At 37.4% G+C, this 27,137-nt stretch overlaps 2 protein-coding genes across 2 annotated transcripts in view; one reads left to right on the top strand and one right to left on the bottom strand.

Moving 5' to 3' along the window:
- Positions 1-27,137, bottom strand: part of GUCY1B1 (guanylate cyclase 1 soluble subunit beta 1) — a 77,787-nt gene that overhangs the window by 5,880 nt on the left and 44,770 nt on the right. The gene's annotated exons all lie outside the window — the stretch shown is intronic.
- ASIC5 (acid sensing ion channel subunit family member 5) lies at positions 178-18,164 on the top strand. Its single transcript, XM_085059856.1, has 10 exons — positions 178-217; positions 3,778-4,084; positions 5,977-6,208; positions 7,355-7,474; positions 8,429-8,578; positions 9,146-9,293; positions 10,794-10,850; positions 12,962-13,130; positions 15,519-15,610; positions 16,232-18,164. The coding sequence occupies exons 1-10, from the start codon at positions 178-180 to the stop codon at positions 16,429-16,431; spliced, it is 1,515 nt and encodes a 504-aa protein (XP_084915982.1). The 3' UTR covers positions 16,432-18,164.

Raw genomic sequence — 27,137 nt, 5'->3', positions numbered from 1 at the left:
CAATGCAGACTGTGTTAATGAAAGGCACAACATAGCAACCCTGGCAGGTAAATGACCTGGTCTCATGTGTCATCATGTATCACCTCCCATTTAGTTTTCTATAAAAGCCATTACCTAGCAGAGATCACAGAGGTAAGGCAGCTTGCTGTCCTTCCTTACTGAAATAAGCACAGCCTCATGGACCAGCTTGGGAGATTCATTCAATCAGATGCCAAAGGTATGTGACCAGGTATATTGGAGTACTTTACCAAGGGTTTTCTTGTTTGTCATTTTGTCCAAAAGTAGCAGTAGCATACCTTTTCAAGATCCAAAGAAGGGAGAGCTAAAAAAAGTTTGTAGAAAAAAACTGTATGCTTTCTCAAGAAGTAAAAAAAATCTTTAGCTATTGGCCCTCTGTGTATTTAGAATAAAGCTAATACAGTTTTAACTGGGCAATTGCTTCTCTGAATAATATACTTGAATGATTTTTACACAAAGGCAAAGAGGAAATCAGAAATCAATCCAGACAAACTAACTCTAGCAAAGAGGCCATACAACCTTCCTAAAATAACTCCTTTCAGGTAAGAGCTCTGGCTGAAGATAAGCAATCTTTAAATAAGCCATTCTTTATTAATATATAATAATGAAAATCCAATCACAACTAAACATTGGGAATACAAAATTTAAAATGCTGCACCTTATTTTTCCTACAACTTAGCTTCCAGCTCTTCCCACTCAGTCCTGTTACATCTTTTCCCCCACTAGATCAAAGAGCCTATTCTTATTATCTATCAGTTACTGTGCAAGTAGTTATAGATGGTTACCAACTGCCTGCTGACTGAAGTAAAAAAAACCTTTAAATCCAATTTATAGCTATAACATTAAAGATACAGTGAATTTCTGAGGGGATAATTTCTGAATGCCCCTATTATTATGTGAATTTCTGTAAGCCCACAATAGTATGTCCATGTATCCCTAGTTATACATGCAGGGAAGTAATTTCTCCTTTAATAACATTTACTGAGAAATCAGGTTTATCTGTCTTACCATGATGGCTCTCAGGTCTTTTCCAATATTCAGGGTTTCCTGAGGCAAAGCACCTGCAGCCCATCCTGAACATATGTGCTACCTTACTAGCTCTTATATGCATGTTATATATTTGTTTCCTAATATGTGGTTTTCTCCTGAGCCAGGATTCCTCTATTCCTCTCACTTAGTTACCTCCTCACTTTTTTACTTATTTGTTCTCTACTCTTTGAATCTGCTATAAAAATTTGGTTTATTAATATGTTTGACTCTTTTTTCAAGTACCTACATCAAACGTCCTTTGTATTGCTACTGAAAGAACCCTGTGCTCCCAAGACCTTGTTGTCTATTGTGTCTAAGTCCATATGAGGCCTCAGTGTCTATCTAGCAGCAGCTTTAACTCACTGATGGTTCAGCTGTGCTGGTTACACAACCTTAGCCCTGATACACACAGCCTAAGGGTTGCACAGCATAGGATGTGAGCAATGCCCTTAAAGGGAAGGAAGGGTTAATCATTTATAATCTCACGTCCATCCATTATTGTGGTGTGTTATCTTACTACTCACTAACTGAGACCTGGAATAGCCATTCTGTTATTACATATAACTGGAAGGTATTTATTCCTCATGAACAGACCAAACCACAAATCAATGGCTAGTCCTAAATTACACATTGGATATCACTTCCCAACCTACCCCATGTGTGAAATTTCACACCAGAAGTTTACCATTTGACACCTACTTGGAGTAGCTAACAATTGTTTTTCTTTTTTTCTTGTTTTTACAATAACATTTTCTAAAGAAATCTGGAAGTAGAGTAAGGATTCTTTGAGACACTCACACGGTAGTGCTAATTCCTCTGGGGAAAGCCCAGAGTAATGGAAGCAGCAGCATGCTATTATTAGATAATCTCACTGATTAAAAGCAAACCTTCTGCAATCAGGTGAAGCATCATTTCTACTTACTACTATTTACAGTACAAGCTATGCACAAGAGCTGAAATATAGCTCAGTTACATATTTGCATAGATTCAAAGTTACATTTCTGCTGATTAAGGCAACTAGTGTTTTTTGATGGCACTGGACTTTTATGTAGGGACATGTTATCATTCTCTTACCTAGCACAGTGCATACAGGAGGAATAAAAACACACAGCACTACCTGTGGAGAGAAGGATCTGACCTGCCTGTGGTCTCTTGTTGGAGTCTACAGGCAGCAAATAAAGACAAGTAGGAATGTACTCCTCTCAGCTTTTTCAGGGAACACACAAAGAACTCATCCCACTGCCCACATGCTGGTGAAAGAGAAGCCTACAGCAAACCCAGAAATCCTCTGCATTCCAGTATGATGTACAAAACCACACATGGCTGAACAGATTTGCAATGGACTCCAATAGTCACTAGAGCTAGGAGAGAAACTTTTGGATAGTTTTGTAGCAGAAAACTGTATGATGACAGAATGGGGTCACAGTAGGTTATGTAATATTGATCCAAGGTCTTACACAGACCTTAAAAGAACAACACAAAGTAAACACTTTCCCTTCAAAAACATTCTGAAATCCAGCACCAATTGGGATTTCATTATCATGGTCCAGAGACTGTGCAAAAAAGAAACACCCCAGAGTACTGATGTGGTCACGATGTGGTTGATGTGGCTTTGGCAGATGACTCTCACATCCCTTTGTTCCTTTCCCAGCTGTAAGAGCCTCAAGTAAATCAAACTTAAAAAGACTATAGTCCCTACCACACATGCAAACTATTAAACCTAATTTTTGGTTACAAACAGAAGGTAAGCATTTAATTGCTGTTAAACACTGATCTAAATTATATTTTCAGATACTAATAATTGTCTCACAAACTTTGATTTACTATTCTTATGGACTTAATGTCAAAATAAAGTAGTGGTTAGCAATCCATAAAAGAAGCACTTTGCACAGAGACTGATCCAATTATGACAAGGTACAAAAAAGGTATCATGAAGTTTTCCTCATCTGGACATTTTGGGAGAGAAAATTATGTTTAAATCCATGCTGAAAAGATTATTCAGCATCAAGCATAAGAAAGTTACTACAGTTACAGGTATTTATTATATTCATTACAGCTATAGCACTTAACTTAGAATTAAAAATTGTTTGGTTTGGTTTATTTTAATATCAGTTTGTAGAAAACATGAGGTAAATGAAAACTAAACCGATTCCCATTTCAAAGTTATGGAACCAGACAAGTATGAACTTAAGAAAATGAAATTAAAATATTATTTTGAACCTGTACCCTTCTAAGTCTTATCCTGAAATTTTTAATACTGAAAGAGTGAAATTCCCTTTCATATCATTCCATATAATTCCTTTCTAGTCTTATTTCTCAGAGCATGTGTGAAGGACCAGTCCTTTAATGGGTTATTACTGTAAAAACCAGACATTTGATTTTTCACAGTAAGTTCACAGCAAGCTCTGGCTTTAAATCACTGAGGTATGTCAAAATCCAATCTTTCCCCCAGAAGTGGAAATACTCTTTTAAATTAAAGTGGTTAAACATTGCTTTAAACAGTGCTTGAAATTTTGAAAGATAGAATTTGTACTCAGGGCAGCACTGAGCTCATCTCTTAGCACACAACTCTTCCATCCTCAGAAGCAAATTCACTTCTTAAAGAGACAATTTACAATTAGGGAGAAATTTTACATCTGCTTTTCAGTATCAGAATTATGTGGATTCCTTTCTCAAGTGACAGTTAAATGCTAATTTTTAAAAAATGTTTTCGCTTTGTTCCACATTCAGGAATATTGGAAAAGACACGATTGTGTTTAACAAAGAAACTGCTGCCACATTTGGAAGACAGAAGGAAGTATCATGAGGAGTTTGCCTCATCCACTTCCTTTCACGGCGTGCACAGGATTGTCCACACGCAGAGCAAGGCTCGCAGGGCGCTGTGGCTGCTGATAGTCGCAGGCTGCCTTGCCATTGCCATCTGGCAGATCTGCAGTCGCGTCATCTACTACTTCAGCTGGCCAACCACAACTACTGTGGTGGTGCAGTATGTGGAAAACATCAAATTCCCCGCTGTGACCTTTTGCAACTTGAACAGGTAAAAATTACATTTGTTGTTTGCTCTTGAGACACAACATATCTTTATTTGAAAGCAGTCAGGTTCCACGACTTGTTTGGACAAGTCACATGGAAACAGGAAAATATGGATATGAAGGGCATGTCTTCTGCACCACTACATGATACTTAAATGAAGATGAAAATATGACAATCAGGAAAGGAAGGTTGCTTTTAAGATCTTCCTCTTCCTTCAGATGAACTGATGACATGATTTTTAAGTTTCCTGACAGAAGTCGGAGTAGAAAAACTCCTCTGGTGGTGTTGCTCTACATATGAATGCTGCTTTTACAGAGTAACTAAGGGACAGCCATCAGCCACAGCCAAGTTAGAAACAGAAGACAAGATTAGCAAATGAATTTAAATAGCAACCTCTCACAAAAGGAGAAATCTTAGGTAAAACAGATACTCTTTTTCCAGAGGTGCTCAGCCTTTACAGCTCCAGCTGATGTCTGTGGTTTTTGCAGGAAGGAAGCATTTGGGCTGTTTGGAAGTCATGTGTCTAAGAAAAAACTTCACTACAGATTTCTACATTTGAAACCAGGGTCCAACATTCAGACCAGCCAATTCGAAAATAATCTAATAAAATTCTGGCCTGGTTTTAGAGCAAATATGTAATTTAGGAACAATTTTACAAATACAGAAAGTTTATCCAAATTTTGTCCTCAAAAAATAGTAAGTTTTCTTATCTTCTACCTTTTGCCAGCAGAATTAGCCAGAAGTCCACATCTCAAATGCCTGGAGCTGTTCTGCCTCCCCATGCCACCTTCCCATTACCTGCACAAAGCCACCCTGGGTTGATACAGCTGTTATAAATGTGCCTTGCTTCCCCAAACTATAGCAGCAGCACATAAGGAGGCAGCTACTGAGCATGGCATTTCTCCATCTAAGTAACAGTTTGCTGCCATGTCCATCTGCCAGTCACACTGTGCTTATCCTCCCCCATCCTGTTTTTAGTAAGCAGGGGGTTTTTTGTTGGCAGGACAAAGAGGCACAGGACCCCCCTTTGTCTTTATTTTTTGACTCAAATCCAGTTGTGAAGAGCTGTTCCTGCTAATCTTCCTACAACTCAGCCATTAAGCTTTATTATACAAATACATTAATACATTTTTAAAAATAAGATAAAATGTCAGTTCTAAAGAACATGGCATTATAGCTTCATTTGTGCTTATTCTCTTTTCAAACTTATAACTTCTGTAAATCCTTACTTTACTTCAATAAAGAACTCCAATGCTGTACATAAGAAAAGCATCACCAAAGTCTCATCATGTTTTTGAGATTTTTCAAGTGGGTTCAAAGAGTAAGGATCAGCCTTGATTTAAGCCACTGTGCCACCAGCTCATGGGAAGCTAGACTGTCTCTACACTGGGGTGTAGTGCCTTAGTAAAGCAGGTACATGAGATTACTGAAGATGTGCTTAGAAATCAATTTTCCAAATTAAGGAAGACCGCTTTTTCTGAAAGGGACAGCTCCTCTCAGCTAGTTTCCCACATGTAAATGCAATTGTTCAGCTTGTCATCAGTTCTACAAATCTGGTTGTTAGCTTATGTGAATGGTTAATCTACTCAGGGGATTTGGCTTTTATTTTTTAATAAACAACTACACACAACAGAAATGCTTCCTGTATAACTGACCAGAATAGCCATGGAAGGTGTACATTTTTTTTTTTCCAGATATGGAAGATACATCCTAGAGATAGAGACTATATTGTTTATTCATGTTGTAGAGATAAAACTGCAACCTGATGGGCAAGAATCACTTTCAGTTTGTGAGCAGACAACAAATTGTGTCACAGTTTTGTCAAGAGTAGCCTTGAGATCAGTCCTATAACTGCAGAATTCCAAGCAATTCTTTCTCTTTCCTTCTCACTGACAGGTTTCAAGCTCATGCAGTGAGCAATCTGAAAGTAATTTTTTTAATTTGGAACATTGTATCTGCAATTCTCCGAAAATTTGCTATGGAAGATAAATATTCCCAGGAGTTAAATGATTTCCTTCTTCAGAACCAGAACTTCAGCATTAAAGAGTTTACAAGGAAAAATGGGTTTTATCTGAACAGCAGCACATTGCTAGAATGTGATTTTTTTGGAAAGCCGTGTTACCCACAGGTAAATACATTCATTTTACTAAAAGAGTAGTATGGAAAGGAAGGGGATATATTCTTACACTCAAGACATCTAGCTTGCCAGCTACTCCCTCTGTGCTCCCTTTATAGTCAGACACACAACAAAGAACAAAAGTCCTGCTCTAAATTACCCCAAGGGCCTCAATTCTCCCACTGACTGCAGAAGTAGCCTGCTGGACTCTCTGAGCTGTAAGATGGTATTTCAGTTTAAATTGCTCTCTGCCTGATGCCACTTCTGCACAGACAGCAGCCTTTGAGAGCTGCCATACCTCCAGGCTGTATCTAACAACCTTTTCCATCAGCAGCCTATAATGAAGGACAGTTTGAATGAAGTTTTTTGCATGACATAATTCCATTGTTTTGCTCTTGAGGTCAAGAATCTAGACAGACAGGATAACTATATGCAGAGTCCACAGGAATGTTATATATTGAAATGAAAATAGCCCATCTTTGGGAATTTTGGACAACAGCCAAAAAATAGGAACATCCCATTTTTATGTCAATTCTTCTGTAAAGAAATTCCCAATTTAAACAGAAAATGTGAACAAAAAAGTCAAGCCTATATTCTTTCAGTTTAATCTAACCTTTAGATATGCTGTAGTTCCTAAAATAAGGTATTGGAGGCTTCTCTTAACTGGAAGATAGTAGTGCTGATAACTAAAAGCAAAGCAATGAGATGCAGTCATACAAAATGATAAGGTAGTTTGGGGAAAAAATGCAAATATTGTACTTTCATATGTAACGACATTTAGTTTTGAAACAGTCTTTACTAAGCAGCTAATAGAAAAAAATTAAAAATTGGTTTTGAATATATGATTTCTATATAATGTAACAGGTACAGAAATAACACAGGACCTCATTAAATTATTCTGAGCAGCTCATAAGTATTAATAAACAATGAAATTTCTCCCTTAAACTCCATTTTCTATAGAAAGGGCTGAAATACTTTTGAGCATTTCCATCAATTAGCACTTTTCTAATTGTAATATTGAGCACTTTGGGGGGAAAAAATAAAACAATCAAAATAACCCAACAACTGCAGTAGTGCCTCTGTTGCATTGTAATTAACTAAGGAAATTTCAAGTGTTCTTTCTTTCATTTCACTCTTCCCTATTTTCCTTTGTTGAAGGATTTTGAACATGTTTTCACTGAATATGGAAACTGCTTTACTTTTAATCACAATGATCTTTCAGCAAGAAGAGTGAGTTTGTCTGGAAGAGGCTTACATATGCTTTTTGATGTCCAGCAGGTATCGCTATCCTAAGGATTATAAACAACAAATCATGTAGTAATTTATAAATTAGTCGAGGGGGTTTTTTGGTTTGGTTTGGGATTTTTATTTGATGGGGTTAACACAGACCTTCAGAATTTCATGCACATAATTCTAAATCAAGACTATTTCCAAGTGAGAGGATATTTTAAAGGAAGAAACCCAAATACAGATTTAAAAATACAGAATTAGTATTGACTCTGTCCCCAGATAAGGATGGGAGGTTTGCGAGTGAGCATATTCATGTTCACCTACAACTGAAACATATCAGATGAGTGGTTTAATTTTATACAAGCAGTTTAGGATAACTTAATTTCATTTTAATAAAAGGCCCAGTAGGGAAAGTCATCTGGTGCCAGTTTCTAAGTAGAACCAAATTTTAGTTACAGCAGCTGCAGCAGCTCAGTACCAGCCAAGACCTGGTCTTTGCACTCTAAATTGTTTCTGACATTAGAATTGTCTTTGATCAACAAAAAGCAGAAAACATAAATATCACCTTGTGAGAACAGGGAAGAAAACAAAAAGATTGATAAATGACTTAGACATTCACTTTTGTTCTCTAGGAGTTATGAGTCAGGAGTGAAAGGTTCTGAAGAGAATGATGGGAAGTTTGCTGAAATGTGATGGGTAGTTTCAAGTAAAATGAACGAATATCCAAGTTATGAGTAAATGCTCATCTATGATGTCTTGATTTTAAAATTGGGGGATGCCAAAAGGAATAAAAAAGTTGAAAGTTTATAGCAACTGGAAGGAAACCCACAGAGGCAATGAACAAAGGAAATTCAAATCAGTTTGCTTCTATACTTTCCTGTAAATTGCCAAAGAAGTTACTAGAGATACAAGACTAAATAGCATAGTACCACATTAAATATTGCTAAAGCTTCTGATGGTAAGCAAAGCCAAAACTACTTTAAACAATTCTTTTTGTGTCAGGACAAATTCACCGATGAACCTGCTCTTGGTTACACTGATGCTGGAATAACTTTTGTTATCCATTCACCCCAAGAGCTTCCACGCTTTGATGGTTTAGGTTTATTGTCACCAGTCGGGATGCACGCACAGGTCGCAATCCGCCAGCTGAAGGTAAGGATTTTGTCCATGAACTAAAGTAGTGGCTTTTACTGTCTCTAATTATCTTCTGAGGCACTGACAATTAAGTAGACATTATGGAAAATAGATATTTATCATGCCTTAGTGACTCCAAAAAATAACATTTCCTCCAGACACAAACAAAATTACTGCTATTTTGGGGAGGATATCACTAGTTTTCCTAATTTGTCTCTATCAAAGTCAGCCTTTTTTTCCTATAATTTTACAGTTTCTGACAGATAATGATAAATGGACACCACAGCATTGCCCTATCAACACATTCTGCTACCATTAAGAGGGTCTCAGATTCCTAGTGGAATCTAAGCAGAGCACAGCATTATTTTGCACTAGGCTGTCTGATCAGCCCCTACTTTTTCTGTGAGAAAGGGGAGATGACTTTTTAATCTCAAGAGCACAGATTTTCATTACCCCCAATTAAAACACCATGTTGCTGCTTAGGTTTTCAACAGGCTGCCTTCAGCACTTTAAAATGTGAAAAAGAAATACCTAAATTTAAAACACATGCAAAAAAAATTATCTTTTGTTATTATTACCCTACAGTCAATTATCCAGGAATACCCATGGGGAGAGTGCAAGCCTGATATAAAGCTTCAGTACCACAAGATTTATAGTACTAATGGATGTTTGCTGGAATGCAAAGCTCGGTACATACAGGACTGGTGTGGCTGTTTGCCATTCATTCTTCCAGGTATTTCTCAGGAGTATCATCATACCACACACTGATCATCTTTCTGGAAAACCTCACATGTTGTTGAATAGCAAAGGGGATACAGCACATTTTGAGGGATACCTACAGCTAAGATTAATTAAAATTCCAAGAAAGCAAGCAAGATATTTGGTCAAGTCTAGGCCTAGCATCTGGGTCATTGTGTATTCTTACGATACAGTCCAAAAAATGGAAAGAAACAATTATGCCTCAGGAGTGTGAGACAGGTCTGCTGTCCTCAACCTGACTTCCTAAGGAGCTGGAACTAAACCCATAAGAAGGCACGTATTTTCACACATACCCCAGAAAGCTTGCTTTGCAGGCAGGTGTTCAGCAACCACAGCAGAAGAGCTTGCTTGAAGCAGAATCCAAGATCCCCTCCATGAGCTATGGAAAGAATCTGGTAGCAGCAAAGCCTCTTCAAAAGCCAAAAAGCTGTATGGAGCCCTCTAATCAGCCTCAAATGTGGAGCACCAGGTGCATGCTGTAATATTCCCCTCAAGTACCCAGGCTTCTTAACCACTCTAGAAATGTAAAGCAGTAACACTGAGCCCTCACACCTTTTCAGCATTAAGTGTAATGATAGTATTGTCACCTAAAGCATGAGCTGGAACCCAAATCTCTATTCTTGCACCTCTTTTTATTTCAACAAGTTGACCACAAGAAAGCCAGTAGGTCACAAGAAAGCCTGCACTTTCTGACTCACTGTATTTTTTAAATATGCTCAAGCAAGATAGAAGGCTCTTACTAAAGTAGACCCATGAATGTGTAATCTGTAGCCTGTTTGCTTGAGAACCCCTGGGAAAGAAGGCTGGCAGTCTTCTGGAAACTGTCATGGAAAGGGGGTTGCCAAGGCAATTAAGCCTGGGTCTCCCACACCTGGGGTGAGAGCTTTGTACAAAGGCAGTTAGATAAGGGAGTGCAATGCCTTTCTGGAACTGTGTGCTAAACTGCTACATAACATTTCCATGTGAGGGAAAAAAAAATTGAAAAAGGGATGAAACTGAGGCCATCTGAAATCTGGAAATTTTGCTCTAGCTTAGGATACTGTCTTACCCCTTAGATCTCCAAACAACTCTTGCATGAAGCTCAAAACATCTGCAGAAACACATAGGATGTAATCATATATCAAATCTACCTTACTTTGTTGGGGTTTTTTTCATTTCCACAGGGAAAAGCAGAAATTCCTGTCTTTAGCAAGCTAACACAAAGAGTGAGCCACAAGGCAGTTCTGACTGGTACACATAATGAAGATGTTTGCTTCAACAGCAGCCTCCTGGCTTGGTCTGTTGTGTCTCTTCACTCTGTACCCTTCTGGTGTTGGCAACTGCACTGTGCCCAACTGCATCGATTTCTCACTTGTGTAATCATTAACATGAAGTGGGGAGCAGGCTTTGATGACACTACATTTCAGTTTAGTACAAATAGACCTAAGGGTTAGATGGTTAATTGAGGTTCCTAAGTATTTTTATTTATTTTTAGGAAATGGAACAGAATGTGACTTGCTGAAGTTTTACAAATGTGTTTATCCAGCAGTCTGTAAGTAATAATTTCATATTCATGTTTTCTAAGCCAACTCCAAATAGTAGACAATATACAACAATTAAACCAAAATACTGAAAGTAATCTGAAATGGGATACATCCCAGTGCATTTAATATTCTGAAAATACAGACCAGAAGAGCACGAAATATATGCTATTTAAAAAACAAACAAAAACACAAAAAAGCCCCTCCAAAAATAAGTATATATCTATATAACTAACAGATGAATTCATTTTAGCAAATCAGAAATGGTTTAAAATGGAAGAACATTCAACTAATCTGTTTTCACTTACCAAGCCTCTGGCTAGCATTTTCACATCTTCATGGTATCATCCTTCTAGATCCAATGTTGAATTCTTTGTGCAAGAGTGAACAGCACAGTAATAACAGGTTTGTTAACTGGTGAAAATATAAATCACTGGACTTTCAGGTTTTATCTTTTTAAAGGAAAAGTTAATTATAAATTTTGAAAGCACTCCAAATGTAATTCTTTTCCATAAACAAATAATATGCACAGAGTGGAAATGAAATTTTTAAGTCACCACAACAGACTTTCTGAAAAACACTTAAAATGGTAATCTGAGAAGTAACTTTGCATGAACTTCAAAAAGCATTATTTTTAATTGCTTTGGTTTCTATTGTGTAATGTGACTCTCTCTGAATGATTAGTAAACTCAGAAGTTGGTGGGGGGACTGTTTTGATTAGGTGTGTGCAACATTCAGGCAAGACCCACTACTGTGAATGATTTCTCTTTTTTTCCTGTGGCTATTTTGGAATGGATTCCACTAAGTTCACATTCTTAAATAAACATGATCTTTGAAAGCTTGCTATGAGGAAAAGATGTATATTATTTTAGTTATTGGATATTCCATGACCCAATTTCAAAGAAACCACAGAGCAATAGGCAAAAATGACCCCAAAGTCCTATGAAGGGTGGATAGGATTAAGAGCTGGAGCCCAGAAGGATGGTGAACCTGGTTTGTAGGTATGTGGTCCCCAGGATCCCATTTTAGGGGCTGACTCTCCTTTGACAGTGTAGGAGAGGTAAGACATCTGATAACAAAATCCCAAGTAACAGCACACTGACCCAGTATCTGCAGAACCTACTGTTGGAAAGAGTATTTATTTTAGCGACTCTAAAGGCTGCCTATCCAGAATTAAATCCACAGCCTCAGCATCCCTGGAGAGTATTTCAAATCATCAGCTAACATGCTGAGATATCTCCTTCTTTTCGCTTTGAAAAAGTGAGAAGCCCACAACCAGAGAGAACAGCCACAACCTCCACCAGCACACAAACAGGACAAACAGAGCTTCACAAGCAGAAGATTACAGTACTCATCTCAGAGTGATGGCTTATGCTTTACAAAACATTTATACCCTACAGCTTTCCATCTACTTATTTTTTTCTGTAGCTGTCCAGATTTCTGTAAGGATTAATTTCTGTTAGAGCTTTGTTAGGGGAAATGGCTTCCCACTTTCATGAGCAGCCAGACCTGCAGAATTTTATGACTTCTCTTTGGTATTTGAAGAGACAAAGCTTTCCCTAAGCCTTCTTAGCTGTCTTGAGCCCAATTGTCAAAGGGCAGGCAGGAGTTAAGGTAAAGTGAACTTAGCTTACCAAAGTTTTGAACAGGTATCAGCTGATAGCAGACTACAATTGGAATTGCTCTGGAAGATGTTTCCGTGCACTGAAATGAGCTGAGCAGGAACCAAGGCATGAGGACCAAGGAGATATATATTTAGATAGATATATATATATAGAAAGCTAGCACAGAACATGGAAAGTCTTCTGTTGCACTTTTGTTTAACTGTGGGCCAGAATTAAGCACAGAAAGCCCCAATGAAGGCAGAAAGAGGTGCTGGATTTCTTTGGAAAAAGTGAGAAAAACATCTTACCCCTTATTATTGTGCACCAGTTTCCCAAATGACAGTTGCAAATACTTATTTGTTCCTTCAAAACTGACAAGTATCCACTTTTCTTGGAATAATTAACCCACACATTTATCAAAGACAGTTAAAATTAATTTAGTGAGTTTTTTAAAGGAAGTTTTTCAACTGTGTGCTTTTTTAGAAATATTTTATAAATTATTTCTCCTGAAATTTCAGATTATATAGAAATAAAAGGATTATGTACAGTAGGAACACACAATTCCACTTGCCCTACCCCATGTGAAGAAACAGATTATCCCACCACTGTCACCTATTCAAGCTTTGGAGGAGAAAAAGCCATAAAATACTTTTCTACAAAACTGAAGAAAAGCCCAGAATACATCAGGTAATCTTACCTAACACCTTATCTAACAAATTATTGATTCCTTCTAACCATGCTAGCAGAGTGTATGATGGAAATATGATCTTAAAAATATATTCTTTTGTGTGTATATATATATATATATATGTACAGATGTATGTATGCATCATACATATAGATACAAATATGTATATAATATACTTAAATACATCTAAGACTGTAGATAACAAAGAATAGATAATGCAATTAAAAGATAAGATTCTCAATTACCCTCTGTGTCATTGACCTCTTATAACAAAGCTTTTTGATCATTGTTTCAATTAAGAGTAAGAAAAAAAATCAGGGTTATCAAACCTGTCCACAATCCATGTGAAACATCCATCCAATGGAGAAGACAGATCTTCCCACTTCCACAAATTAAGACAAAAAATAACACAAATAGATACAAAGTTTTTCTCCTTTCAGCCTATTCCCAAAGGAAGCTTCATAAGCTCTGAAGACCTAGGTTTTATTGTAGCAGCAATGCCACAAATTTAATAATATTTTCTATTATTAGTAGAATTCCCTAATACCATTTATGTTATAAAATTTATTTAGAAAATCTTTGGCACAATATTAATTCTCACAAGGTAACAGAAGAGTGAAACGACAGTTTTGTGTGACTGAAAGCACTACACAGCAAAATAAGGTGGTTCTACACCCAGCAGAAGATACCTTCTAGTGTAAAAACATCTAAACAGTACTGACTACATCTTTTATCCAGGAAAAGGTGACAGGACTCACGTTATGCATAGAGCTGTGCTGCTCAGTATGCAGACTGCACTGACCTGATTTGCATACTTTTAAATTCAGAGATGCCATGCATCCCTACACTTTAATAGACCATACATGCCTTACTGTTATGATATCATGAATTGATGCCAGACTTCCTCACAAATACAAGCATTATATATTAAAAAATTAGATTATTTCCAGATTTTTATTGCTAGAAAGATATGATCTAGTTGTCAAAGAGAATTTAATACAGTTTCATAGACTGAATTGCCTCTTGCTCACAGCCATAGATGTCAGCAGGACAAATAAGTATTAAAGCATGTGCTACATGAACTCATAATATATACAACAACAAAGTATATTTATAAACAACTGTAGAAAATTTGGTTCATGAAATATCTATGAGTTTCATTGTCTCAGTGACTTCAGTTTTCTCACTTTTGAAGCCATCAGTCTGCAAATGCCTGCACATGTTTATACATGAAAATGGAACTATACAAACCATAGAAAGGTTTGGGTTGGATGGGACCTTTAATGGTCAACTAGTCCAACTCCCCTGCAGTGAGCAGAGACATCTTCAACTAGATCAGGTTACTCAGAGCCCAGTCCAACCTGGCCTTGGATACTTCCAGGGATGGGGCATTCACCACCTCCCGGGTCAACCTGTCCCAGTGTTTCACCACCCTCGTTGTAAAAACTGCCTTCCTTATACCTAGTCTGGATCTACCCTCCCTTAATTTACAACCATTATCTCTTGTCCTATATCTACAAGTCCTATCAAAAAGTCTGTTCCCAATGAACATTATGAAAATTAAACCTGTTGTTACATGCAAAAGATATTAATCCTTTGAGGACATTTTACCTCTGTTGATTATTTTATTGTCTGTAAACATCATGCGCAACTCAGTAATTATTCAATTAAGCAAGTGAACATACAGGATATTCCCCTGTTACCAGGCCTTACCCAATAGCAATCCTGCCAACACATTAATGAGAACATATTACAAACTATAAAACATAGAGATGTATTTACTTCTGAGGATGTAAGGAGGCAAAATTAAATATTTAATGGACAGTTCTGCTAGTAAATCCATGACAAGGGCAGGAGCCTTACTAACACAAGATAGGAGAATAAGATTATTTTTATAATACTCAGCACTGCCTGAGTTTTAGAATTACCACCCAAAGAGGCAGATGTAATGATTTATATAGAAAATACTTTATTTTCATGAATATTGCTAATGAACTCATTGTCACTGTCAACCCAAAAACCTGTACCTGTTCACACTTCTGAAGAATCATAGAATGGTTGCACATAATCAAGAATGGTAGATTACACTTTGATTGACATTTCCTCTCACGTTTCTCTCAGTGACCATGAAAAAGTATGAGTCTATCCCACAATACATGTATAGAGCTACTTTTTCAATATAACATGAAGATCTATTCCTGATAAGCTGCTGTTTGGGACATTGGTGTTTTTCCTTCTCTAATGTAACTGATTTTGACAACACACATATAAATTTTTCATCAAAAGACACCATCACTCTCCCTGAACTCAGATCATGCTGATAGATGGTGGTAAAAATGAACAGCACTCCTGACTGCCTCAAGTAAACTCTCTATATTTGTCATTAGGCAAAACCTTGTGCGTATTGAGATTAAATATAATGATCTGAGCTACAAAATAACACAGCAGCAGAAGGCCTTGACTATATCTGAGTTGCTTGGTAAGTGAATGTTTAATATTTACTTATTATTGATTAATAATTCATCTAAAATAATAATCTTAAAAAACACTAGGAAAAAAACCCACATATTTTTAATTCTCTCTCCTCCTGAATCATAAACTCTGTGGGCTTCTGAACAAGAAGATGGACTTTTTGTATTATAATAGTAATAATCATGTCTGTCCCATGGTCATTTTTCATATTGTCTCCTATTAAAGAACCTGTGGTATGCACAGCAGCTGACACCACGAATTAAGTCTGGCACTAGTTTATGGCTATATCATTGACAGGACTGTAAAAATAGGGATGTTCTTGGGATTTGGAGGGGAGAGGGAACACATGGGGATGAGAAGCAAGGGAACAGTTAAAAAGACATAGAAACAGGAAATATTTTAAGTATCTGTTTCACAGTAGGATGTCTTGTACTCGCTTTATTTAGAATTTTCAAAAGCACATTAGTCTTCTTCAATAAACATTCTTAAGAATATTAATTCTGTTTTCTTAAAGTGATGGATTATGTATATTGAAGCTATTTAACACTTGAGCCTGGCAGGGTTTTGTTTGCTTGCTAGACTAAACCAGATGCTTTGGATGACATATGGTTATCTCCTTCTATTACAGCTGATGTAGGTGGCCAGCTTGGATTGTTTTGTGGTGCCAGTATGATTACAATCATAGAATTGCTCGAGTATATTTTTACTAACTTCTGTTGGATGTGCATCTTTCTTCTTTTGAAAGCTCCTGAAATGCCTCAATGGAACAATCCTTCCCAGAACCAAGCAACACATAAGGAAAAAAAGAGGGGAATACAAGAATGTTAGTGGCTTGTAGAAGTCCAGAGCTAATTGGTTTTGCAAATTTCCTTTCTTTTTAAGATTCAAAGGAGATAGTAATATTCTACCTTGTCCCCTTCTCTACACTCCTTATTCTCCCTTTTATTGCCTAAAACTGTTTAACTGTGCTAAATAACTTTAAAGAGTGCATTTCACAGTGTCTCACTTTCCTTCTCATGTAAAGAAAAATGCAATCTATAACTAAAATTTTAATATTTTTTTAAAAATAGCATAGCAGGTGAGGCTGACATACAAAGCAATTTAGCATTCATGATCCAGTTTTTATCTTCTGTATTTTGAGTGATGAGAAATAATACATATGCCAAATTATCTCCCACAAGTTTCTTGACAAGCATAAATACAGAGCATTGCTATTCTTAAAAAGCAGGTTCCTTATTAACAACTTTTCTGGTAGGCTACTACTGTAACATATTCCAGAGAAGGATATGGTAGCTTTACCTAGCAGAATTAGGAATATGCCTAATAACAAGGAAATTTAGTGTATTATCTGTTTGTCTGAAACACATTAAAAAAAAAGTCATTAGTCTGCCAGCTACTATTGAGAACCATAGGGCATGTAAGTCAATGGTAAGTGGGAAAACATGGGTCAAGTTCAGTGTTTAATGTCATGAAAGATGGTAATAAAAGCTAAAGTCTAAGTTTTCATCTAAGTTTTACTAAAAATCAGTCAGTGTAAGGATTTTGTGGCTTTGGTGCTGATTCAGGCTTCCGGGACATTTATTTCTTTAAAAGTGTTGTGAAAAGCTTCTGTGTTTTCCTGCATTTGTAGGATGCAACTATATCTATAGGATGTAACTATAGAGCAGTAGTAGTTTAGTCTTATGTATTTTTAAGACAACTTCAGAGATTAAATAAAGCAGTAAGTGTATTTACTAAACAGCCAAGTCCTTAAGGTCAGATATAAAGTAATGAAAATGCTACCATTTGCCAATCAATGGCAACATCTTCCCTTCAGTGTAAGTCCTAGGATATGCAATTCAGGAAATACAGGAAATGTTTTTGCTTCCTAGAACAAGATGCCATGGTTTTTGCCTTCTAACCTTAAGCATAACTTAAAGATTTTTCTCTCAATTCTTTGTTATTGGTCACTCCACTTCTGCTGGGACTTTTCCCCCTCACTATGACCAAGCACAGGCACACTGGGCTCAGCAGCCCTACAAAAAGTTCATTCCAACCCCACTGTCCAAGGCATGTGTTGGCCAACACAGAGGCAGAATGGAAAGAACAGAGCAAACATAATGCAATATTTCTCTAAAGATTTCTCCCAGCCTCAAATAGTTTGTAACTGTGGAATTCTTAAGCCAGAAGAAATTATGGGTTTGGAAATAGGAATAAGGTATCATCAGACTTCTGGATAAAAAGAAAAGCAGGGTAAAGTTTAAACATAATAATCTAGCACACCTTGTATTTTAGAGATCAAAGTGTTTTGTAGCTATCAACCACAATGATTTGTTTTGTGATGTTTGCTTCTACTAATAAGGGCTAAATAAAAGAAAATTAGTATTGTAAGGACTTCACAAAACAAAACTGGTATTGTTTCTGTCCAAAAGTTCAAGTGAAATGAAGCATAGAACATGCTAAAAATCAGCCAAAAAAAGCCCCAGTCCTCAGGAAGGGAAGGTACTGGAATCTTTGCTTAGTTTAACAAGACTAAAATGACGTTTGCTTACTCCACTAACTTTGGACAAGGACAGCTGAAATCACTGCTTGGTTACAGATTCTTTTAACGTATGTGGCAGAAGGAGCTCTGAAGAAAGCACAAACACTTCTTTTGCCCAAGGTCAAGTGACAGACTCGGATGATTTTTTCAGCAATGGCTTGTGATAAGATTATATAAAGCAACTGATTCCCCAGCACAGCTAAATTTAGCAAGTGTGCTGTGCAGCAGAGCAGAAGTAAGGGTGCTTTTGTATTTTGATGTATGACTACTCTTCTATTATGGCAATAGAATTTTCAAAAGTCTTAAGGAACTGTCTGGCTTTACTGCATAGGTGACAATGTCTTATCTGTAAGGACAGCAAACAATGTATTTTAAGTTTGAACAGATCACCTCCTAGTTTATCATTACTTTGCTGGTTATTTATTCAATTTTCCTTTTCACAAGTGTACATCCACACTCCAAGTAAACACATTGCCAAGCTTTTCCCATAGCAATTGATTTTAAGATGGTAATCCTAACAATGAAATCAGTTGACATGATTGAGAAAGACTCCTTGAGCTCCTCACAAATACTTGTCTGATCTGCAAAAAGAGATACAACATAGAATTTTGTATAAAAAAAAGAAATTAAAAATATATTTTAAAATGCATTTTGCAGAAGTCATTAAACTTTATTTAATGCTGTAGAGAATCTCATGCTGTTGCATATAATGTTTTCTGAAGAACGGAGAGGCAATTTAGTTATGTGGATAATGACCTGTGTTTGGCAGCTCTGGATTTTATAGTATTACTGCATTCCCTTATATCGTATTCATTCTCGTATCCTAGGCAGCTGGTCAGAGCGTCAGTTTGTGGTACAAGGAAGACAGCCTTATAAACTACCAGAGAACTTGCCATGAGAGATGGGGCTGGGGGAAGGCTGGAGATAGCTAAAAACATGAATCACACCTTTTGACAAGTTTCTTTAGCTCATTTTCATTCTTCTAACTGTCTCACAGGAGTACTATTGCAATGTACATGGCAGACATCTCTAAAAGAGTACCAGAAAGGAAAGACTTATTCAATAAGAAATTGCAATTTTCTTCCAAAGCGTTCAGGAAACAGGTCTGTCACTTACTTATTTGGCAAAACAAAATGTACACAGAATGGCCTGTACAGAAGAAGGATTTGGAGCAGACTGTTACACAGCAGATTAATTCATTGCAGTGTTTCACCAGTAGATGCCCCACTTACCTTAGGCTGCTGTTCACAAGCTTTCTCATGCACAGTTGATTTCACAGCACCTGTTATAGAATTGCTCAATATAACTAAAGTCAGATTGTTTCACTGTGGTTAATGATGTATTAACTGGGGAAATATTTCAAAGGAGCTGCTGGAAAACCTGACATTACTTCAACAGAACTAAGAGACATCATCTTTGCCGAACTATGTTTAGATTGATTTCTGAGGAAAACAAACAAACAAAAGTACATAACCATCCCCACTCTGCAACAAAATGAGCAGACCAAAGCATTTCTTAAGGAGTTTATACAAGCCATCTGATCTAATGTTGCTTCAGAAAGTGTTGGTTAAGGTAAAATAAGTGTCCTCACCAATTCTTTAAGCTGAAACTATACGGGGGAGGGGGAGAGAAGTATTTCCCTATACAATCACTCCAGTCTGAAGGTAGCTAGCTGTGCCTACCCCCTAACACAAATACAAGTGTTTGTACTGTGTGTGAACCTGTTGCTGGCAAAACTTCAGAAATTTAGTCTTTTTCACCTGAGTAGTACCCCATAGCAGCATGAAACAGCCAAGTTTCTAACAGCTAAACATTGCCTTGCAGTTGCTCAGTATTTTGGAAATTCAAGCATCATCATGCAATTCTAAAAACTCCCAGACCAACATAAACCATAGTGTTTTACTCACACTGTCTCTCAAAGTACAAAGTGTTTCCAGAACTTCCTAATTCTGTACACAGAAGTGAATATACCACATTAGGCTATAAACATTAGTACATCTTGTCACTCTTAACTGTATCCAGAGTAAAACATATTTGTGTGCTGGCAGTTGGTGAGCTTAATAAACTCAGGATACAGGAAATATCTCCAAGCTCACACCATATTAATTACTTAGTGCAATGCTGAAACATGACAGGGCTATAAACGCTAACATCTGTATGGGGATGATACTGCTCCAGATCCACGGTTAGCATCACCTCTCATGCATGTTGCTTATGGCCATCCTGCACTGTTAACCCTCTTGCATTCTAAGTCCCTTTATCCACCAGGAGATGCTCACCTCTGCTGGCTCCTCACTAAAAGTCACCACAAGAAGCAAAGTTTCTTTAGAACACAAAAACTTCCAAATGGCTCTTCCCACTGCCCACACAACTCATGTCTAAACAGGGAATCCCCACCTAACTTGTGTCTCAGAAGAGATGCTCAAGGTGGTAGCGAGTTTTTTGTGGTTTTGGTTTGGTTATTTTTTAGCATCTTTTGGGATCAGAACTGCTTTTAGAAAACTAGAAGGAGAGAGAGGTTCACACATGTAGCTATTCTTTCCTGAGTGTAATACTAAAAACCCTTCTGTCTCCAGAAAAGCACATCATTTAGTCAGGAAGACTGATTAAGTGCATATCTAGTTTTGCCTCCCTAATCGTTTGGGGTTACTTCCAAAGAAATTACCTTGAGCCTTAGAAAATATAATAATACTTCCAGTACATTTGAAGGTCCCTGATGAAAAGATTGAGAGTCCACATTATAATTGTTTGTATTTCTGCCTACTTTGTGACACTTTCAAAGCCCCTCTCAACCTAGCCAGTAATTTTGAGTTAAAGAGATGAACACTAAATAAACACAGATTGTGTCCCTTGTGGGTCTCAATCTGAGCACAGCACTGGGTTCCCTTATCTACTTCTACCTATTTAAGACACGGCAAACATGTGTGCAAGGCAGGATTGATGATTACACACTTGACCACTACTGATGTATTCCTCACATACTGTGAATCAGCTGAAGATAAGAAACAGGAACAGTTACAACAAGGAACATTTCCATGCACAAGCTGTAAAAAAGGTGGGTTTGTCAGGGCTGCACACATACCACAGAACATGCAAAAACTGTTCATTAAAAACGAAAATTTGCTTCTGGTGTTTTTCAACTGAACCCATATGCCTCCCACAACAATGACTCAATTCTTATGCAGTTTCCATAACTGATACTCCCAATAACTTTAGCTAAGAATTTTAATGTAACCCCTTTTCCTGAGGTAACCAACAGGTCTTTGTGCACAGCAGCTGCAAAGAAAACACACTTAGAAGGCCTACTATGAATCCTGGCTAATAGGACTAGCCCAGGAATATTCTCCTGCTGGTCACCTGAATTACACCTTGATGTTTCTAGCCCCACTGTGTAGGACTCGTATTACTTGTTGCAGACTTGATCCAGAGTTCAGAAGGAATTTTTCAACCTAAAAATGCCAAACAACTTCAGACCATGCCCATGGAAATATACAGTTCACTTACAGATAGTACATGCTCTAGTCAGGAAGAGCTACATCACATCTTAAGCTTCTCCTGAATAAATGGAATTTTCTGGGGTTGTTTTAATCCAAACATCTAAGCAATGCATGAAAAAAAATGGCAAACAATGCCCCATATGAAGCAAACCAGACATGAGGAAAAATAATCCTATTTGACTGGAGAAACATCACAAAAGCCTGTTTTAAGACTAATTATAAGAAGCTGTTCACTGTTTAAACATGGAAGTCAAGCAAACTAACAATTAGGAGAAAAAAATAAAAACAGCAATACTGTTACTAAGAGACCTACACAATTCTTAAAAAAAAAGCTGAGGGAAGTGAAGTCATAGAGCGCAATACAGCACCAGATTTTAGAGAATTCATTTGTCCTGAAGTGTAAGTTGCTATTGTTAATTATTTTCAAGTATCCCAGTCCAGACAAGAACTCTGTTGTGTGAAGTACCTCCCAAAATGCAGACCCTGTTCCAAAGGTACTTCAGCTTTAGCAAACTGTAAGGGACCTAGTTTGCTCCTCAATTCAAAGCACTTGAGTGTTTGGGATGCCGATTTGCATGGTCAAAAGAGAAAGTGTGGTTAGGTAGGCAATGGCTATTACCTTTTCTCATTCTTACTGCTTGCACAGTAAGTTTAGATGTCTTAACATAAAACAAATGGCCTTAATAGCAAGCAGACAATAGCAACACCACTGTCATGACTGGACACTACTCTTCCTGAGCCTCCCTTGTGAAGGCAAACATGTTTTACCTCTGGTGTATGAAGAAGGGAGGAGAAGCAATGGTTTTGAATTTTTTGGAACAGCCAAGCTTCCTGCCACCCAGCTGTTTTGATGACATCTTTGGGTTTGCTCCACCAAATATTCACCCACGTAAGTTCTGCTGGTGACACTAGCAAATACTGCATTATGAGGTTTACATCTAAATTTGGAGACAATCTATTTATTCTTTACTTCTGACACACAATTGAATTTTCACTGGTTGGCACTGCCAGTTTCTGCAGACTCCATAGCAAGTTTTCAGTACAATAAGCCAATAAGAAACTTCTGGCAGAAAACTCTGTCTGGAAATCAAGAACACTATTAGCAAATTAGTAACTGTATTCAATTCCAAAGATATAGCCAAGGGGGAAAACCATTTATCTGGGGAAGAGGAAGGGGTAGTTTCCAACTGCAGAAGAGAGTATTTCTCATGTTGACATCTATAAGGAAAATCAGAAGGACTAAGGATCCAAACAGTTTAAGGGAATCACGAGACTTTTACCTTCTTTCTTAACCTCTGTGTCTTTCATAACACCAGACATGAAGGCAACCTTCTAAAGGCAGAATCTTCTACTGAGTTTCCACCCAGCAATGGAATTCAGCTCTTCAGCTCCATTAATTACTAATTATATAAAACACTCATCACATTCTCACAGTGTAAAGTCAACTAATAGAGCTCTGAATTCAACTTTATAATTCTGACATTTTTGTCTTAATAGAGCGAAGAATATAAACAAGTCCACAACTGATCAGTAATGTACATATCAAGACCAGACACAGAATGCCCTGTAAGGAAAATATGCAAGTTACTTATCAATATGAATGACCTTAACAACAAAATCCTATGCAATGGTGCTTAAATCTACCAAAATTCTGGGGGGTTATATCAAGGACAAAATCTGACTACTTTTTTTTTTCCAGTCTCCCTGTCTTGATTTATAAATACTGTGTTACCCAAAAGCTTTCTACCTTCAAATAATCAGATGAAAGAGGTTGAGGTTTAGTTTATAAGATTGCTTAGCAATCAGCTGAACAGAATGGCTCTCCTGCTGAGAAAGCCACAAGTGGAATGGATTTCTATAATGTATTCTGAATGCATTCATTTGGCTTTGTATTACTAAGAGTAGATTAATTAAATAAAGCATATACAGGACTTGATAATTAAAATGAATGCATAGCTCACACACACATCAAAATCAACAGATGAGTATTTGCCCTAAGGAGGTGAAGGACAGTAGAAGAGAAAACAGATGGCAGGCAGCTCTCAGATCCACAGACCAAAGCAATTTTGGCCATGCCTACAGAATCTCTTAGTGTCCAAATTCTGTCCCTCTTTTCCTTGTTAGAAGTGAAAAAGCAGCAACATTGCATGGTACTGTTTCTTCGGGTGCTGATGGAGTAAAGTCCTTAGCATGGATCCAAGCCTCCAGCACCTCACAAGCCAGTCTCCCTTGTCCAGGTCCCCTGGATCCTCAGAGCCACACTGCCTCTGCTACAGGGTAAGGCAAGTGCATCCCAAATGCTGCTGCCTGTGTAAGTGTCCAGACAAACAGAGGAGCCCAAATGAGGCCTGGAGCTCAGGAAGCAACCAGCACCAGATTTTGTTTTTCACCCTCCTGATTATCTCTTCCACCTGCCCCTGCAGGGAGGAAACAGGCACAGTTGGAAAAGTCACAGCAGTGCTTGAAGTTACTGCCTGACTGAGCTGTGCGCTGGTGGGTGAGGACTATTCCTTTCATAGCCTAATTTCCCACTCAAAAACCTGTTCCACTGATTGCTACTAAGTTTTTTTGCACCAAGCTGTGCACTGATAGAACTCACCCACTTGCATATCAGCCAGAATAAAGCTGTTTTTTGTTTTTTCATGAGCAGGGAGCTTTCCAGCATATGTTTTTTTTGTTTAGGAGCAGGAGATGTTCCAATCTGACCTAGTGACTACGATTAGTAACTCTAATGACCTATGGATGTTTTCAAGTAGACTGAGCAAGTAAAACAGCTCTGATAAATGCTACCCAAAGTTCAAATCTGCATTATTGAGATACATAGAAGAGAAAGGCAATTGTTACAGAAATAGATGAGGGAAAGAGGCAAATACTCTAACATCAATCTGCCCAGTTGATCCACATCCTCCCAATTAATGATGGAAATAATTTGAGGGTTGCAGAACTGCAGAACAGAAGCATCAGATGCAGTGAATTCTGGCATACTCCAGGTATGAGCAATAGCCTGGAAATAATATTAAATTTTCCTGTTTCACAAGTATTTTTAATTCCTGTCTTCAGTTTCAGAGACACTTTCAGTAACATTTGTCTTAATAGAACTTTTCCTGTATATTTACCAGAGAGTTGCTGAGGAAATGAACATAAGGTACAGAAATAGATGTGTAAAATGGACTACTCTGCATCACGAGTGATACTGCTAGTCAGCAGAAACTCCTAGCAGGAAAATGAGCGCTCTACAACAGAAGCCACTCCTGAAGTGCTGATAAGCTCTTCCAAACAATTATTTCCATTAATAGACCAGATAAATTTTCTTGCAGCAGCACTACACTTGCCACAGGCCTCCACATTCATGGGGGCAATAAAATCAGTCATTATGCAAGCAGAAATTACCCAAAACTCCTTGTATGAGAAACTATATATGAATTATGAATTTAAATGTTTAGAAAGATGTGTCAGTGTAGTATCTTTGGCTTGTAATTCTTATACAGTTAAAACAAAAACTCTCTCTTCAAATATGATCTACATTGTAACAAATTTTGGTTACTTGTAGGATGCTTTCCTTCTAAGAGCTTCCTGTAAATGTAGCTATAGGAATACTGGGTGCTGCTTGGGCAAAGTTGAACTCATTTTCTTGAACTGAAGTAACAACACTGTAGTTACATAATCCTTACCAAAATGTTACCAAGGATCCATGCCATTGTAACCATGTCTTAGGTAGATATTGGAATATTTTATCTTCATTTAAAATCGTAGCTTATGCTACATAATTTTACAAATGACAGCTGTTACAATACGATGTATTGACACATCCATCAGACACAAAACAGCTGGTTTGTGTATTTCTGCACTTAAATGTAATGAACTACACGATGCATGGCTTTTGGATAGTATCAATACCACCCGTATTAGATGAAACAACCACAAACATTACACTGACATCTGAAGTGCAATGCAGAGTTAGGAGTCAAGAAGGGAAAGGCTTTTGATTTTCTTCAGGGTGCCAGGGACAGTCAAGGGCAAGGTGAGAATTTAGCACTTAGTGAAAACAAAACAAAGAAACCAAAAGGATGGACAGTGTTCTTTGACAGGTATGCAGCATGGCTTGTAAGATAAGGTTCAAGAGAAAATTGAGGTTAATTTTCTCACAGAAATGTTATCATTAACCCAGCACTTTTGCCCAGCACTTTCAGACTTATAAATTGAGCAGTGGAAGAAAGCCATTGCTTTCAAAACTAAATATTTATCTCCATAAACAAAATTGACCTTTTTTTTCTTCCAGTGACCAAAGCAAAGCAGTAGTTATTTCCATGATCTTCATTTGGAGGAGAATAGAATACCTCAGGAAAGCAAGTTCTTCCAACAGCTGCTGACTTTAGATATTGCAATCTGTATGCCACTCTTGCTACTCTATGCAAGAGCTTGCAGCACTCAAATGTGTGTGTGCATCTATATATATCTATATATATACACATGCATTTATAAAGCCTGAAGGGTAGGATGATGTGGGAAAGGCTGTGTGAAAAGACATGTATCCTTATTTTGTGGGAAAGTTTCTTATCCTCTAGATCATTACAAAATTGCCCACAAACACATCTGTAATATGACAGAAAGCTTTGATTTCTTGTGCAGCTGAAGCCCTGGATGATTCACTATTCCCTCTATGGAAAAAGGGTACTTACTCTTCAACCTCCTTATACAGTTGTGTTTTTTTGAAATTGGTTGTTTCAGAACATTTTGCATAGGAAAGCTTACATTTATTAAATTGACTTGCACAAAATCTCTGAAGATAACGAGGCATAACTGACTGTCTTTTCTTTCCAGGAAAGCAGTGTTTAGGACTTGCAGGAAGTAGATGTGCATTTGTTCACACTTAATACACTGCATATTTCAGAGTGATTTATGAAGGTAGTTTATTTTTCACAAACTTCATTAAAGCACTCTGCTCATACTGACATACAGGCTGAAGGCAGCAATACTGAACTCAAGAGGTTTTTTTTCTCATCTGAAAACTATGACCATGTAGTTGGTTTGTTGGATTTTGTTTTCTGGTTTTTGCTTTGGTTTTTTGTTGGGTTTTTTTTTTTTTTTGGTGGGGGGCGATTTGTTTTTTTTTTTAACAAAGGCTCAAGGACTATTGGCTTAATTGTTTTCCAGTTCAGGATTATTATTAACACCAGCCAGGAACTGTGAACATTTTCAGCCTTTTGTTGGGACTCAGCAAAGCTCTGTAATCTCAATCACAAGTCAGTTGTTTGAGCACTAGACGGAGTAGCACATTTATCAAAGTGTAAAATCACTTTTGAAAGGCTAGAATGACCCTGAGAACCTGCAATATAAAAAGGCACACAGGTTTCCTGCCAGAGGTGTCTAGCACATGAACAGATAGATCCTCAGCACACAAAATCGTTTCCCTTGAAAGCACAGTTTTTCTGTAGTGTTGAATTTGTACTCAGTGCTTTATCACCTCTGAAAAAAAAACCAGTAACAAAGACAATGTCAATCTGACTGCTGGATAT

The sequence above is a fragment of the Lichenostomus cassidix genome, chromosome 4 (assembly GCF_008360975.1).
Source record: "Lichenostomus cassidix isolate B80296 chromosome 4, HeHo_3.0, whole genome shotgun sequence".
In the NCBI taxonomy this organism is placed as follows: Eukaryota; Metazoa; Chordata; class Aves; order Passeriformes; family Meliphagidae; genus Lichenostomus; species Lichenostomus cassidix.
This window is presented reverse-complemented; position numbering and strand designations above follow the sequence as displayed.

Bases quoted from the DNA above. Each gene is read 5' to 3' on its own strand.
- ASIC5 (XM_085059856.1), top strand. From the start codon at position 178: ATGGACCAGCTTGGGAGATTCATTCAATCAGATGCCAAAG. The intron at 4,085-5,976 runs GTAAAAATTACA...TCTCACTGACAG, and splicing joins ACCTTTTGCAACTTGAACAG to GTTTCAAGCTCATGCAGTGA. The intron at 7,475-8,428 runs GTATCGCTATCC...TTTTTGTGTCAG, and splicing joins TGCTTTTTGATGTCCAGCAG to GACAAATTCACCGATGAACC.